The sequence below is a fragment of the Myxine glutinosa genome, chromosome 2 (assembly GCF_964187855.1).
Source record: "Myxine glutinosa chromosome 2, kmMyxGlut1.1, whole genome shotgun sequence".
Lineage (NCBI taxonomy): Eukaryota > Metazoa > Chordata > Myxini > Myxiniformes > Myxinidae > Myxine > Myxine glutinosa.
Window position 1 is genome coordinate 73367651 of NC_136262.1, and position 18133 is coordinate 73385783.

General features: G+C 47.5%; 1 protein-coding gene across 1 annotated transcript; it reads right to left on the bottom strand.

Annotated features, from left to right (window-relative positions):
- Window positions 1–632: 632 nt before the first annotated feature.
- On the bottom strand, window positions 633–16069 carry LOC137421692 (Golgi phosphoprotein 3). Its single transcript, XM_078773423.1, has 4 exons — window positions 15440–16069; window positions 9782–9913; window positions 9440–9554; window positions 633–2429 (listed from the first exon to the last, which is right to left on the bottom strand). Exons 1-4 carry the CDS (start codon window positions 15611–15613, stop codon window positions 2005–2007), a joined length of 846 nt encoding a protein of 281 aa, XP_078629549.1. The 5' UTR covers window positions 15614–16069; the 3' UTR covers window positions 633–2004.
- Window positions 16070–18133: the final 2064 nt, after the last annotated feature.

Sequence of the window (18133 nt, forward strand, 5' to 3'; positions counted from 1 at the left end):
TTGGTATGTCGGAAACAAAAATGACGTTAAAAAAAATCACAAGGGGAATGCAATAGAATTTAACCGAGAGTTATCACACGTATCACAAAGGTCATGAAATCACGTAAGAGCATACAGGTGTGCGAAGACGGGCAGTGATGCAAAAGCAGCGATGACAGCTACGACTAGCCAGGTAAAACCAGAACCATATACTCCACCCTGCCAGATGCAAGAAAGACGATCAAGTGTAAATGCCTTAATCTACACCAGTCCACATCCATCTCTTATACATCCACACAGGTAATGGGAAAGTTAAAAATTCTTACCAGCAAACATAATCTGTTCAATCTATTTTGATATACAGTAGTATAATATATATATATTTATTTATTTATTTTTTAAGCTGGGAATTGGTTTCTGATCGAGAAAAGAGGGAGTGTGTGCTGACCGAACGGCATCCATTAGCTTATGAATGCTGAAGTGAGTTGATGCACGAGTTCATATTCTGACTCCACAGCTGCACGTGTGAGGTCCACTATGCCGATCATTAGGCTCAAGTGCAGCCTGAGGAAGATCGTGATCGTACCTGCGACGCAAGACTTGGGTGGAAAAAAATAAAACTAAACAAAGAAAGAGAGAAAAGGAGGCCTACGTCACAGTGGAAACAGCTTCTTCCTCATTTTTATCCACAATTTTTTTTTTTAATCCACGGAATAGCCATCAGCATCTTAACCAAGGAGCCAAGATAGCTAAGGAGGAGTGCACCAAGGGCGTGTGAAGAATAACGGGAAGGGGGACACTAAAGGAGGGGGCCGGGGGAGGGTGGGAAGATATGCAAAACATTAGAAATGGAATAGATAAAACTCAAGATCTGTAACAGAAGACATAGAGAAAAAGGATTAAGCAATTAAATGACAGGGTGGTTCAGGGAAGAAGAAGAAGAAATTAAGAAGACTCCTTATGCTGTAATACGTACTCTAAGTAAATAAATTAGACTTTCTTGCAAGATAAAGGGGCAGCTTCTATAGTCTTGTTCTTGTAACCAAGCATTGCAATGTAATTAACAAAAAAATGAAAAAATCCCACAACCAAAAAAGAAGAAAATATTAAAAAATAAATTGAACGCTGTACAGAAACTCCATTTGCCCATGTGACTTGCATTCCCCTCGATGAAGCATTTGAATCGCCACACAACGGAAGGATTTCGAACATAATTGTGAGGTCTTCTCTCGAATATGCAAGAAGCACGAAGTGCTGTCAAAATGCAGGGGTCGAAGGGGAGGTGGGGGAGAGGGGTAAAAGCACTTTTGGCTCGTTGCAAGAAGCTCCGCCAAATGATGATCCCTTGCAATTTTAGGTCGTACTTCCACCAGAGGATGTCTTCGAATATGGCACAAATAGTCACGGCGACAATCAACTGGCGGCCGTGAATACACAAAGCAATCCTTACAAACCCAACGTCCTGCCTGTGGTAAATGCTCCCATGCACCTAATCGGGCGGTGTGTAGCTTCACCACCGTCATTTATGGAAAAGGGCCCATGAGGAAGAAATCCTCGGCACCGGGAGGTAAAAAGTAAAAAGGGCAGCGACAAGTAAAAGCATCGTAAAGGGCGGTGATTGTAGTGAAGCTGGGAGTTCAAGAACCAAGATTATGATTGGTTTTAGAATGGTGAACTGTGGGTTTCAATCAGGACTGCGTTTCTTAAGGGATACGGAAGGGGAAGAGGCGTTTCAACAATAATGAGAAGAAGTCATTCAATTACAGTACCTTCAACTCTAACGTCCAGTGAATGAGGTTCCATCTCATCAACCACTTGATAAACCAATGCGCACCAGTTTCTTCCCATTCATACCTTCCCCCTCCCAGCCCCAAATCTGTCCCAAAACAGAAACAAATATCTTCAGCTCAATCATTCCCCCCACAACCACTCTGCATACATCCTAATCTGAATCACAACCATTTCTCAAAATATCCAGATGTACAAGCATCCTGCCCACCAGTTTCTGTTTTTCCTACGCGCTAGCTACTTGGTGAAGGCCACCATGACAGCCCACAGCATCTCGCAGGCTCCTGACCGTGTGGTCTCCACCTCGGCATCCAAGTCGAGCAAACCACGCAGGCGTTTATTTGCGAGCTCGTACTGCTCGTCGATGAGCGGAGCGAGTGCGTTCTCGAGCACGTCGGAGGCGTGCGCCAGCAAGAGCAAAGCGAGGGTGCGGCGTTCTAGGCGGCTGGCATCGCCGGCCCAGCGGTCCAGCAGCGAGTCTTGCACGCGCCGCACCAAGCGTGGCTTCACGGTGCCGCTGCCGAGCGGATGAGTCGTCATGTCAAACAACAGGAAGTTCTGCTTCTCTGTTGTGAGCACGCCCTTCTCGACAAGACTCTTGGCTAGGCGCTCACGTACATTGCGCAACTGATAATGGAGCTTGAGCGGGTTCCATGTCTCACCTGAGAGATAAAATTGGGGCAAAGTGAATTACTGCAAACAAAGGTGAAAATGGACATCAATGATAAAAGTAGAAAAATAAAATAAAATGCAAAAATGTTTTTGAAATTATAAAAACAAAAAAAGGACAAGTTTGGGAAAAATAGCCAACATACTCATCAAGGACAAGTAATGAGATTCAATAGGACAGGAGGCCCAGAAACAGCAACACCAATACAGAATCATGTCAAAGTGACACCAACAACACTGATATGTCGTCATCATCATCATCATCATCATCATTTTATATGCAGTCTGTGGCTGCTGGTTACATCATTGCTGGAAGTACGGCTGTGCCGCTGATGCAGTGCCCCTGTTACCAGTAAGCTGGTGCTCATTTTGCCGACCTTGCAAGGATGCCAGGCTGAGTCAACCCATCTGCAATGAACTGACTGGAAATTTATAATGCCAAAGCATCCAACGCATCACTATCCCTTCTGACAAAGAGGAAATCAAACCAATAGAAATAGAAGGTCACAAAAACTTAACAGTCATCTTAAACCATGAAATCATGTGTGTGTGGGGAGGGGGCGGGGGGAGGTGGTGAGGGGTGGGGAAAGGTGGTGGGGAGGTAGTACCTCTCGCTGTGTAATTTAAAAAACCTCAGCACTGGGGAAAATGGTGACAAGAATACTGTACAGTGCTGTAAAGGATGGGGACCCTCTCCCACCCAGAGGTGGCGCTATACGATATACATTTACATCGAGAATTTTCATGCTGATCCTTTGTAGCAAGTCTGGATGTGTAATCAGCCAAGAACTGCAGGCAGAGTAGCACGACGTACGCACGCACGTACACACACACACACACACACACACACACACACACACACACACACACACACACACACACACACACACACACACACACACACACACACACACACACACACACACACACACACACACACACACACACATTTAATAGTAAGGATGCCATGGTAACTGCTTTAATGGGTTTCCGTTGCAATAGTGAAAGCAACACTTTTAAGTTTTAATGCTAAGTGAAGTTTATTGCGGGTTTTAATCTGCAGTTTAACTCACTTTGCTTCTGCATTAAAAAAAAATCCTGTTTAGTTTTCCTTATCGTATTTGTCCTCAGGAGCGGATTTGAAAAACAATAAAAACTGGAAAGCATCTGAAAATGCAAAGCCCATCCACTTTGTATTCAGACTTCCTCTTCTATATACCAAAAATGATTTTTAAAAAGCTCGAAAAAATTGACGATTTTAGGCGATCTTGACATTACGACCTAAAAAGCAATATGCTTCAGTGACCCAATATGCAAACCCTGCTCAAATTTCAAGTCATTCGGATGAAAATTGACGATTTTAAGCAAGCTTGACTTTTGACCTTTTGATCTTAAAAAACCAAAAAAACAAAAAAAAACTAGAACGACACTCCGACGTCACGACATCAACCGATATGCCTACGCCCACATTATTACATCATTATACATACCTGTACCAAGTTTGAATTGGATCACTTCAGCCGTTCTCAAGTTATAGACCTATTAGGACCTCTTGTTCCATTGACCATTGACCTTGATTGATCCTTGACCATTGACCTCTTGTCCCAAATTTTAATCAGGTAATCTTTACATCATTATACATACCTGTACCAAGTTTGAATTCGATCACTTCACCCGTTCTCAAGTTATAGACCTATTACAGACTTTGACTTTTGACCTCATGACCCCAAAATCTAATCGGTTCATCTTTACCTCTTTATACATACATGCACCACCAATTTACCTCATAAAATATAAAACACACACACACACACAATCCTGCTGAGTGGGGGATGGTATAGATATAATGTAGAATTTGATGCGTCATTCAATGGATGCGTCAATTTGATGCGTCAAATTGAGTACCAGTTCACTGGTAATTCCCTGTTTGTCATAAAAGGCGACAAAAAGGGTTGGCGGCAGGAAGGGCATCCGGCCGTAAAACATTGCTTCAAAAAGGGGACCGAAAAACAACAACAACCATGGTCCCCGAAAAAGGCCAACCCCCGCTTTGCGGGGGAAAATGGCCTCTAAAGGTGGTTTTTTTTTTTTTTCAATGGATATGCCTCCGCCCATGTTACATGTCAACCCACTGTTATGTTTGATCTCAATTTAAGGTCGCATGAAAAATTAAAGGTCTCTTGACAGAGATCACGAGAGAAAAAAATGACAGACAAGCAGAAGAGAGAACATCAGATGCTTCTAACTCGGGTTATGGTCTGCGAAAAGGTTTTTCAAAGGGTACATGACCTTTGACCTGTTCAATCTAAAACTGAACCAGTTAAACTTTATTACAGTCACAGTTATGCCAAGTTTGGTCAAAATCCCTTCAGCGGTTCACAAGTTATGAGTGTGATGGAAATCTGCTACTTTCAGTTATTAAAGGTCATATTGACCTTTGATCCCCAAATCTTAACATCATAGTATACCTTTCTACCAAGTTTGTTAAAAAAAAAAAAAAAAAAAATCACTTCCGCGGTTCCCAAAACCACACACGGACTGACAGACAACCCAAAAACATAATGCCTCTGGTGCCTTCAGCACCAAAGGTATAAAAATATGCAACAAAAGCATCATCTATCTATAATTCCACTAATCTCTGTCTGTGTGTGTGTGTGTATGCGACCGCTGTTTCTCGACAACTACCGGTCCGATATACTTGAAACTTGCCAGGTATATTGCTGGGGACCCGAGGATGTGCCTTTTCAAGGTTTGAAATTAATCGGACAAGTAGTTACCGAGTTATGGCGATTTAGCCGTTCGCTTTGGCGTTGCGAATGGACCAAACCATTTCATGTAAATAGAGGGGGGGGGGGGGGGGTTCTGTGGTCGTTGCGAATGGACCAAACCATTTCATGTAAATAGAGGGGGGGGGGGGGATTGTCACCGTACTCGCAAGCCGTTCGCCGTTCGCTTTGGCGTTGCGAATGGACCAAACCATTTCATGGACCAAACCATTTCATGTAAATAGAGGGGGGGGGGATTGTCACCGTACTCGCACCCACGTACCCACGTACGGGCATTGCACCCACGTACGGGCATGCCCTAGTCAGTACTAAAGCATGATCTGGAAAGATATTTATATTTCATATCGTCACGTGATGGGGGCACAATTGAACCACGCCCCTATTATATGGGGAAAGCCACACCCGATCAGAGGACCATTTATCATCCTAGATTACTGCAATTATAAATACTAGGGCATGCCCGTACAAAATTATATCCCCCCCCTCTATTTACATGAAATGGTTTGGTCCATTCGTAAAGCCAAAGCGGACGGCTTGCGAGTACGGTGACAATCCCCCCCCTCTATTTACATGAAATGGTTTGGTCCAAAGCGAACGGCTTGCGAGTACGATGACAATCCCCCCCCCCCCCCTCTATTTACATGGAATGGTTTGGTCCAAAGCGAACGGCTTGCGAGTACGGTGACAATCCCCCCCCTCTATTTACATGAAATGGTTTGGTCCAAAGCGAACGGCTTGCGGAGTTTGGTAAAGAAATCGCCATAGCTCGGTAACTACTTGTCCGATTAATTTAAAACCTTGAAAAGGCACATCCTCGGGTCCCCAGCAATATACCTGGCAAGTTTCAAGTATATCGGACCGGTAGTTGTCGAGAAACAGCGGTCGCATACACACACACAGACACACACACACACACACACACACACAGAGATTACTGGAATTATAGATAGATATTATAGAGCAAATAAAATAAACAATTAATTACCGAGGAATTAAAATTAATTAACCAGGACAAAAAAATAAAAAATAAACAAATAGCACGAAAAACAATTTCTCACCTCCACCTCTACTTTAAAGCGCATGGCTATCTGAGGGATCCAGCAGACTCACTCAAGATATACAGTCAAACACGACATTCTCAATGCTCACTTTTGCATCGACAGGAAGTATCCGATGCAAATACATTTTGTTCTTGCTCGTTTTTTCATGTTTATGTCTCAATGTAGTTGAAGACTGGCCTTGTTTTTTGTTTTTGTTCAAATAACTAAAAAATAACTACACAGACCAAAACTGGAATTTCAAGTCTAATTCCATGTTTATGACAAAGTACTGACACTTGTTTATTTTATTTATTGATTTTTTGCCTGAAATATACCCAGCATGCACAAAATAAATGATTTGAAGGGACAATGAAAAAAGGGATAAAGAAAGAACAACCACTGAGGCAAAACAAGCCATGAAGTACCCCTTCCACTCAACTTCACAGAAGTACCCCATCCACTCAACTTCACAGAAGTACCCCATCCACTCAACTTCACAGAAGTACCCCATCCACTCAACTTCACAGAAGTACCCCATCCACTCAACTTCACAGAAGTACCCCATCCACTCAACTTCATTCAATGACGAGCAAACATTTTAAAAGCATCTGCCATTTTTAACATTAGAAATGCCAGCAGGATGGCCGAGATGTGCAATACGCATACTCGCTTCTAAGCTGGCGAGCCTGGGTTTGAATCCCGACCGAGCTATTAACTGCCATCCTGGTGTTTCACGGGAGGGCGATTCATCGATGCGTGTGCAGTCTCTGGACGTTAAACCGGGTACCAAGTCTTCCGGCATTAGTTGGTGGAAGTTAAAGATCCCACGGCGTCCTTCACGAAGAGTAGGCGAGCTATCGCCGGCACCCTGAACAAATTCCAAATTCCTGCCTTAACCTACAGAGAGAGAGCACTGCATGAGCGGCACACCCGTGCCCTTAGCTAATGACGTTATTCCGCAGCCTTGTGCTACATGTGGAAAAAAAAAAAGACAATTAGAAAATTCGTTGTTATTATTGTTACCGATGTGGTCATTGATGTTCAGTCAAATTCCCAAGTTCTCAAAACTATTTTCTTAACAGCCTACTTGTTAAACAACAAAGCTACAGTTTGAAGCAGTCTTTTAAACTCGTTCTTGGAAAAACACGAGACCGACTCAAACATTAATTGGAAGGATTGATCATCTACTCTTTTTATAAATGCGACCATTGCTTCCAAGGTTCACACATGTAGGTAAGACCAACAGCTGGACTACATTGTGGGAAAAAAGAAACGACCGGTACAAGTTAGTTAAAACATCACCCATAATGCACAGCGTATATTGGAGAAGATTGGTGTTTCTGGTGTTAAATGCAAACAGTGGGCATATAATGGGGTGGTTAGGGATAAGCAGGGGTGGGAGGAGTGGGGGGAATCAAATAGCAACTAAATATTAATTAAAATATTAAACAAGTACAGATACATTCAAAGTACACCACCCCCATGCCAAATAATTAAATATCCTACAGCGCAGCATCGCCGGGGCATCTCTGGCGCCCGGCAAAACCGCAGTGCAGCTCATAGAGACTGCGTTGGGAGGGAAAGGTGTACGCTAATTGATTGATTAATTGCATAATTAAAATCAATAAAAGATTATCACAAAATATTTTCTTAATCAATTGGCTAATAGCATCACTAAACCACTCGTGCTTCATCCGAAGATGTATCTTTTAGAAATTCAATTTAAAAAGTCATTAATAAAAAATTAAATAAGAAATGTATTCATCAATGAATAATTAATCGATTAAATGATTAATCAATAAATCAAAAATATTCTTTATAGCCACATCACTTGGTCACTGTCATGTCCAAATATTAGCTTCCCAGCTCAAAAGGTGCCTGAGATATTGCCCAAATGAGAAAGAAAATAAATAAATAATAATCATAAAAAAATTAAATAGTTAATCAATTGGCTAATAGAATACATAAACCACCACAATTTCATCCGAATCTGGGACTTAAAAAAATTAATTAATCAAGTCATTCATCAAATAATTAAATAATTACTCGATTAATTAATTAATCAATAAATCAAAAATACCCTTTACAGCCAGATCACTTGGTCATTGTCATGTCCAAATATTAGCTTCCTAGGTCAAAAGGTGCCTGAGATATTGCCCAGATGAGAAATAAAATAAACAAATAATTAATAATGAAAATAAATAAATAATAATCATAAAAATAAAAAAAATTAATCAATTCACTAACATAACACATAAACCACCACCATTTCAGCAGAATCTGTAACTTAAAAAAAACAAACATTTTAGTCATTAATCGAATCATTAAATAATTAATTGATTAATTGATTAATCAATAAATCAAAAATAGCCTTTGCAGCCAAATCACTTGGTCATTGGCATGTCCAAATATCAGCTTCCTAACTCAAAAGGTGCCTGAGTTAATGGTCAGAAGAGAAAGTAAATGTATAAGTACTTAATTAATCGCTAATAATTAAATAACTCATCAATTAATTGATTAATCAAAAAAACAAAAAATACCGTTTTTGACAAAGGACTTGTTCACTAGAAGAAAAGAAGAACCACCTTTAGAGGCCATTTTTCCCCACAGAGCAGGGGTTGGCCTTTTTGGGGGACCATGGTCCCCTTTTTTGAAGCAATGTTTTACAGCCAGATGCCCTTCCTGCCGCCAACCCTATTAGTCGCCTATTGCGACACACAGGGAATTACCAGTGAACTGGTACTCAATTTGCCGACCTCAGAAGGATGACAGGCTGAGTCAACCCCCCTGGCATTAATTCAGCGATCGACCGGGATTCGAACCCAGGATCCTAGAATCCCAATCCGGCACCCTAACCGCTAAGCCAACACCAGGCTTGTGCCGAAATTTGTGCTCACTAATGTGCCGAAATTTCAGCTTCCTAGCTCAAAGGATGGCTGAGATATCGCCTGGACAAACAAACAAACAAGAAAGAAAACAAGAAAATAACCAGAGTGAAAACTGAGTACTCCCTTTCAGCGTGCGTCATTGCCGAGCCCCCTTCGGTGCCCGGCAATGACGTTATGCAGCGCCTGGAGATGGCATAGGAAAGGTGCGGTGTACAATAACTAAATATTAACTATTAACAAACATTAAATCAAATATATTGGCAGCTGCCACCAGCCCTAGCTTTCTCACCACTCAGCAACTCCACCCAGGTTTGCACTGGCTCCGGTGGTTGCGTCTCCTTAACGTGCTTCAAAGCTTCATCGAGCAGCACATCACCGGTTGGAGCGTCAGACTTGCACACAACCTGCAATCCATCACACATAGGACAAAATGGCGACACCAACTGTTGGTCATTTTGAGAGATTTATAAAAAAACAGGCAACTGATCCAATATCTTACAATCAGTGATAAACGATTGATAAATGTACTCATCAAATTAGATATGGCTGGAAAATACGAATGGCAAAGGCAGCCCACAGATTTTGTGTATTACAAAATAAATGAATAAACATCACTCCAAAATGCCAGCACCTTGCGGGAAAGCAGGTTCTTACGTCGCATCCCACAGGGCTCTAGGGTAATGCGACCGCGCAATGCCAGCTCGACGAGCATGCAGCCACGGAGCCCGGAAGAGATGCAGTCGTTCCAGAAGGAGGTGTAACCCTAAAAAGAACATTTAAAAAAACAAATTGTAAGTCGATAAACATTACGAGGTGTAGAGGGGCCACAAGCTGAACACAATAAAGACGATGTCATTAGAGAGGCCCAGGCAATCACCAATTTTTATTTTAAACAGGAATGACAGAGAAAAAGGTTTGAGAAATTTCTTGCACACCTGCCAGTCAAGAAAACGACTTGTTGGGCAGTCGGTCACCGTCAACAAAGCGTAAATAGAGCTCAGGAAACTTTTCACACCATCTAGGCCATAGACGTGAGCAGACCTTTGCTTTCTTATGCATCGCGCAGCTTTTGTTTGAACGGCACACCGGGGTGTGTGGATTGTCTCCGTGCATTTACATTATGGAATAAATGTCTGTCCCATTAATCAAATATAATGGCTATCCCATTAATCCAATATAATGTCCCAAATAATGGCTGTCCCATTAATCCAATAAAATGTCCCAAATAATGGCTGGCCCATTAATCCAATATAATGTCCCAAATAATGGCTGCCCCAATAATCCAATGTAATGTCCCAAGTAATGGCTGTCCCATTAATCCAATGTAATGTCCCAAATAATGGCTATCGCATTAATCCAATATAATGTCCCAAATAATGGCTGTCCCATTAATCCAATATAATGTCACAAAATAATGGCTATCCCATTAATCCAATGTAATGTCCCAAATAATGGCTGTCTCATTAATCCAATGTAATGTCCCAAATAATGGCTATCCCATTAATCCAATATAATGTCCCAAATAATGGCTGCCCCAATAATCCAATGTAATGTCCCAAGTAATGGCTGTCCCATTAATCCAATATAATGTCCCAAATAATGGCTGTCCCATTAATCCAATATAATGTCCCAAATAATGGCTGCCCCATTAATCCAATGTAATGTCCCAAGTAATGGCTGTCCCATTAATCCAATGTAATGTCCCAAATAATGGCTATCCCATTAATCCAATATAATGTCCCAAATAATGGCTGTCCCATTAATCCAATATAATGTCACAAAATAATGGCTATCCCATTAATCCAATGTAATGTCCCAAATAATGGCTGTCCCATTAATCCAGTGTAATGTCCCAAATAATGGCTGTCCCATTAATCCAATGTAATGTCCCAAATAATGGCTGTCCCATTAACCCAATATAATGTCCCAAATAATGGCAGTCCCATTAATCCAATATAATGTCACAAAATAATGGCTGTCCCATTAATCCAATGTAATGTCCCAAATAATGGCTATCCCATTAATCCAATTTGATGTCCCAAATAATGGCTATCCCATTAATCCAATATAATGTCCCAAATAATGGCTGTCCCATTAATCCAATAAAATGTCCCAAATAATGGCTGGCCCATTAATCCAATATAATGTCCCAAATAATGGCTGTCACATTAATCCAATGTAATGTCCCAAATAATGGCTGTCCGATTAATCCAATGTAATGTCCCAAATAATGGCTGTCCCATTAATCCAATATAATGTCCCAAATAATGGCTGTCCCATTAATCCAATTTCATGTCCCAAATAATGGCTAGGCTGTCACATTAATCCAATATAATGTCCAAAATAATGGCTATCCCATGAATCCAATATAATTTCACAAATAATGGCTGGCCCATTAATCCAATATAATGTCCCAAATAATGGCTGTCACATTAATCCAATGTAATGTCCCGAATAATGGCTGTCCGATTAATCCAATGTAATGTCCCAAATAATGGCTGTCCCATTAATCCAATATGAATGATCGTTTTTAAGGCCATTTTCCCCGCTAGAGTGGGGGTTAGCCTTGCGGGCCCCATGACAATCATGGTTCCCTGTTTGAGGCAATGTTTTTATGGCCGGATGCCCTTCCTGACGCCAACCCTTAGTCGCCTCTTACGATGCGCAGGGATACGGTGTACCTATTCTAAACCGGAGTACACACCGGGATCATTCATCCCAGCAAGCTGGTACTCAATTTGCCGACCTCGGAAGGATGACAGGCTGAGTCAACACCCCTGGCGTTAATTCAGCGATCGACCGGGATTCGAACCCAGGATCCCAAGCCGGCACCCTAACCGCTAATCCAACACCAGGCATCCATGAATCCAATATAATGTCCCAAATAATGGCTGTCCCATTAATCCAATATAATGTCCCAAATAATGGCTGTCCCATTCATCCAATATAATGTCCCAAATAATGGCTGTCACATTAATAATGGCTGTGTGTGTCTGTGTCTGTGCCTGTGTCTGTGCCTGTGTCTGTGCGCGCGTGTGTGCAAGGGGAGGATGCAAGTCGGGGCGAGGGGAGGGGAGGACGCAGGTCGGGGAGAGGGGAGGGGAGGACGCAGGTCGGGGAGAGGGGAGGGGAGGACGCAGGTCGGGGAGAGCGAGGGGACGTCGCGGGTCGGGGAGAAGAGAGGACGTGGGTCGGGGAGAGGGGAGGACGCGGGTCGGGGAGAGGGGAGGACACAGGTGGGGGAGAGGGGAGAAAGCAGGTGGGGGAGAGGGGAGAAAGCAGGTGGGGGAGAGGGGAGAAAGCAGGTGGGGGAGAAGGGAGGACAGGTCGGGGAGAGGGGAGGGGAGGACGCAGGTCGGGGAGAGGGGAGGGGAGGACGCAGGTCGGGGAGAGGGGAGGGGAGGACGCAGGTCGGGGAGAGGGGAGGGGAGGGGAGGACGCAGGTCGGGGAGAGGGGAGGGGAGGACGCAGGTCGGGGAGAGGGGCGGGGAGGACGCAGGTCGGGGAGAGGGGAGGGGAGGACGCAGGTCGGGGAGAGGGGAGGGGAGGACGCAGGTCGGGGAGAGGGGAGGGGAGGACGCAGGTCGGGGAGAGGGGAGGGGAGGACGCAGGTCGGGGAGAGGGGAGTGGAGGACGCAGGTCGGGGAGAGGGGAGGGGAGGACGCAGGTCGGGGAGAGGGGAGGGGAGGACGCAGGTCGGGGAGAGGGGAGGGGAGGACGCAGGTCGGGGAGAGGGGAGGGGAGGACGCAGGTCGGGGAGAGGGGAGGGGAGGACGCAGGTCGGGGAGAGGGGAGGGGAGGCCGCAGGTCGGGGAGAGGGGAGGGGAGGACGCAGGTCGGGGAGAGGGGAGGGGAGGCCGCAGGTCGGGGAGAGGGGAGGGGAGGACGCAGGTCGGGGAGAGGGGAGGGGAGGACGCAGGTCGGGGAGAGCGAGGGGACGTCGCGGGTCGGGGAGAAGAGAGGACGTGGGTCGGGGAGAGGGGAGGACGCGGGTCGGGGAGAGGGGAGGACACAGGTGGGGGAGAGGGGAGAAAGCAGGTGGGGGAGAAGGGAGGACAGGTCGGGGAGAGGGGAGGGGAGGACGCAGGTCGGGGAGAGGGGAGGGGAGGACGCAGGTCGGGGAGAGGGGAGGGGAGGACGCAGGTCGGGGAGAGGGGAGGGGAGGGGAGGACGCAGGTCGGGGAGAGGGGAGGGGAGGACGCAGGTCGGGGAGAGGGGCGGGGAGGACGCAGGTCGGGGAGAGGGGAGGGGAGGACGCAGGTCGGGGAGAGGGGAGGGGAGGACGCAGGTCGGGGAGAGGGGAGGGGAGGATGCAGGTCGGGGAGAGGGGAGGGGAGGACGCAGGTCGGGGAGAGGGGAGGGGAGGACGCAGGTCGGGGAGAGGGGAGTGGAGGACGCAGGTCGGGGAGAGGGGAGGGGAGGACGCAGGTCGGGGAGAGGGGAGGGGAGGACGCAGGTCGGGGAGAGGGGAGGGGAGGACGCAGGTCGGGGAGAGGGGAGGGGAGGACGCAGGTCGGGGAGAGGGGAGGGGAGGACGCAGGTCGGGGAGAGGGGAGGGGAGGCCGCAGGTCGGGGAGAGGGGAGGGGAGGACGCAGGTCGGGGAGAGGGGAGGGGAGGCCGCAGGTCGGGGAGAGGGGAGGGGAGGACGCAGGTCGGGGAGAGGGGAGGGGAGGACGCAGGTCGGGGAGAGGGGAGGGGACGACGCATGGAGGGGAGAGGGGAGGGGAGGATGCGGGTTGGGGAGAGGGGAGGAAGTGGGTTGGGGAGAGGGGAGGAAGTGGGTCAGGGAGAGGGGAGGACGCAGGTCGGGGAGAGGGGAGGCGAGGACGCAGGTCGGGGAGAGGGGAGGGGAGGACGCATGGAGGGGAGAGGGGAGGGGAGGACGCAGGTCGGGGAGAGGGGAGGGGAGGACGCAGGTCGGGGAGAGGGGAGGGGAGGACGCGGGTCGGGGAGAGGGGAGGAGAGGCCGCGGGTTGGGGAGAGGGGAGGATGCGGGGTTGGGGAGAGGGGAGGAAGCGGATCAGGGAGAGGGGAGGAAGCGGATCAGGGAGAGGGGAGGACGCAGGTCGGGGAGAGGGGAGGGGAGGACACAGGTGGGGGAGAGGGGAGAAAGCAGGTGGGGGAGAAGGGAGGACAGGTCGGGGAGAGGGGAGGGGAGGACGCAGGTCGGGGAGAGGGGAGGGGAGGACGCAGGTCGGGAAGAGGGGAGGGGAGGACGCAGGTCGGGGAGAGGGGAGGGGAGGACGCAGGTCAGGGAGAGGGGAGGGGAGGACGCAGGTCAGGGAGAGGGGAGGGGAGGACGCAGGTCGGGGAGAGGGGAGGGGAGGACGCAGGTCGGGGAGAGGGGAGGGGAGGACGCAGGTGGGGGAGAGGGGAGTGGAGGACGCAGGTCGGGGAGAGGGGAGGGGAGGACGCAGGTCGGGGAGAGGGGAGGGGAGGACGCAGGTCGGGGAGAGGGGAGGGGAGGCCGCAGGTCGGGGAGAGGGGAGGGGAGGACGCAGGTCGGGGAGAGGGGAGGGGAGGACGCAGGTCGGGGAGAGGGGAGGGGAGGACGCAGGTCGGGGAGAGGGGAGGGGACGACGCATGGAGGGGAGAGGGGAGGGGACGACGCATGGAGGGGAGAGGGGAGGGGAGGACGCAGGTCGGGGAGAGGGGAGGGGAGGACGCAGGTCGGGGAGAGGGGAGGACGCGGGTCGGGGAGAGGGGAGGAGAGGCCGCGGGTTGGGGAGAGGGGAGGATGCGAGTTGGGGAGAGGGGAGGAAGTCGGTCAGGGAGAGGGGAGGAAGTCGGTCAGGGAGAGGGGAGGAAGTGGGTCAGGGAGAGGGGAGGACGCAGGTCGGGGAGAGGGGAGGACGCATGGAGGGGAGAGGGGAGGGGAGGACGCAGGTCGGGGAGAGGGGAGGGGAGGACGCAGGTCGGGGAGAGGGGAGGACGGAGGTCGGGGAGAGGGGAGGACGGAGGTCGGGGAGAGGGGAGGATACAGGTGTTGACATCGGTACAACACACAAGTATTACAACTATTTTCTCAAATTACGATTCTTGCATCTTTATTACGTCACGGATGCACCGACCAAGGTTCAACCTGTGGTGCACCTGACAGTTTTACCTTCTCCCGCATAAACATAGACATAAGAATAGAAACCCATAGAGAAGAGAAGCACCGACATCACTCAAAGTCAAAGGTTCAAATCGAACGAGTTTACAATTGCAGGTGCAACCCGCGTAGACATTTACACTTAAACCCGAGCTGTCCCGCGGACCAGACTCAGACTCAGCCACGTCACGTACCTCCCGATCTTTGAGGCCGAGCAGTAACACTTCCTCCATGAGCGTTAACCGGGTTTCTTTGGAGTCTTCTCTGTCATCTTCCTCCCCAGGACTGTCTCGCCGCTCGGTGTTTGCCGACTCGACCGTTCGGCGCTGAATCAATGTCGATGTCGAATCGTGCTGGGTAATGCTCATGGTGTCCCACGGTCGGTGTCCCACGGTCTCTGTACCACGTACAACCAACCCCCTATACTTCTCCCCTCCTCCCTCCGGTTCTTTTACCCCTCGTCACACCTCGTTACCAAAGAACACGCACCAAGGAATAACCGAACAACTCTACACTCACGTACACGGTACAGGACTCGATCTTTCGGACAGTTAAACACCTGACCAGCGATAAGGACGCGAATTCCCCTCAAACCCCCGACACACCGCGGCCTGTCTTCGGGGAACACTCGGTCCTCGGAGGAAGGAAAACCGATCGGGCGGACACGACTTTCTGTCGCTGGAACCCCACGTTTCCTTGGAAGAAGACGACAAAGGGCCGAAGATGTATGGAAGTGAATTTACAGCCGCAAATGATGAACGCTGCGGAGATCACTTTACCAACAACATGGCGGCCGCGATGTGGCAGCAACGCCAGGTTGAGTAATCGAGCGTCGAACGCATGGCGATCGATGAAGAAGATTTGGCTGTCGATTACTATTGCCTTAATGCATGAGTAGTCGAGTGTCGAACGCATGGCGATCGATGAAGAAGATTCGGCTGTCGATTACTATTGCCTTAATGCATGAGTAGTCGAGTGTCGAACGCATGTCGATCGATGAAACAGAGGATCGGCTATCGATTACTATTACCTTATTGAATGCACGAATGTGGACGAACCCAGGCACATTGAAGGTGTTTTAGATATTAGATTACAGACTACAGTAGTCGTTCATTTCAAAGCCGTGAACATCTCAATCTCTCAATATCGTAATTAAGAGACAGGTAAAAGGTCATTCAGGCCATTTTGTCCGTCATAAGCAGCTTAGTTTATTCAAACTGCGGAGAAATACATCGTACTTATTCTTCTTCTTCATTGGAAATAACTAGGGCATGCCCGTACTATATCTATATCTAAAATTATATCCCCCCCCTCTATTTACATGAAATGGTTTGGTCCAAAGCGAACGGCTTGCGAGTGGTGACAATCCCCCCCCTCTATTTACATGCAATGGTTTGGTCCAAAGCGAACGGCTTCCGGAGTTTGGTAAAGAAATCGCCATCGCGTGCACAAACGCGCAGGAAAGCGAATGAATCGCAAATTCGTTTTTATTAGTTGTAAAACATAGTTTAACGCCAACATAGTTTGCAAACGTGAAATAAATGAATACGCTCTCAAATGTGCCATCCGAGGCAGAGTGTGCCCGCCACGTTCGGCACACGCGATCGTTCGCTGCTCTCTGATTGGTTGAATCGTTTTTTGGACATAGCTCGGTAAGTAATTGTCCGATTAATATGAAACCTTGAAAAGGCACATCCTCGGGTCCCCAGCAATATACCTGGCAAGTTAAAAGTATATCGGACCCGTGGTTGTCGAGAAACAGCGGTCACAGACAAACGTACAGACGTACAGACAGACAGACAGAGATTACTGGAATTATAGATAGACTAGGGCATTGCCCGTACTATATCTATATCTAAAATTATATCCCCCCCCTCTATTTACATGCAATGGTTTGGTCCAAAGCGAACGGCTTGCGAGTGGTGACAATCCCCCCCCTCTATTTACATGCAATGGTTTGGTCCAAAGCGAACGGCTTCCGGAGTTTGGTAAAGAAATCGCCATCGCGTGCACAAACGCGCAGGAAAGCGAATGAATCGCAAATTCGTTTTTATTAGTTTTAAAACATAGTTTAACGCCAACATAGTTTGCAAACGTGAAATAAATGAATACGCTCTCAAATGTGCCATCCGAGGCAGAGTGTGTCCGCCACGTTCGGCACACGCGCTAGTTCGCTGCTCTCTGATTGGTTGAATCGTTTTTTGGACATAGCTCGGTAAGTAATTGTCCGATTAATATGAAACCTTGAAAAGGCACATCCTCGGGTCCCCAGCAATATACCTGGCAAGTTAAAAGTATATCGGACCCGTGGTTGTCGAGAAACAGCGGTCACAGACAAACAAACGTACAGACGTACAGACAGAGATTACTGGAATTATAGATAGATGTACACTCACTGAGTGATGATGTGGATGGACTCCATTGAACATTGGATGTGATGAGGTCGATCGATAAGCCAGGCCACCCTCACGTTTGTGAATTCCAAAGAGGGAGACATCTGTCCTGATGTATAATTATGTATTTTTTCCTTACACATAGAACGCGAGGAGAGGGCATACATTTATACATTTATTACGTACGCACGGATGTTCAGGAAATGGGGGCTGTGTCTGATGCACACCGAAATGGACCGGAAAGTGCAGAGTCCAAGAGTACTCTGCTAGCGATATTAAATATATAAAAGGCAGTGTGTGTGTATGTGCATGTGTTTGTGTGTGTTATTATGATAGGTAATTAAATATAAATGTTCCTTAGTTGGTGTAGGGAAGTGTTTTAGGCACCCACCAAAAATAGAAAAATATTTTTTGGCCCCCATAAAAGATAATCCAGGTACCCGTGCTTTAGTTAAATAATAACAGAATTAATACGGTAACAACCCCTCCACCTCT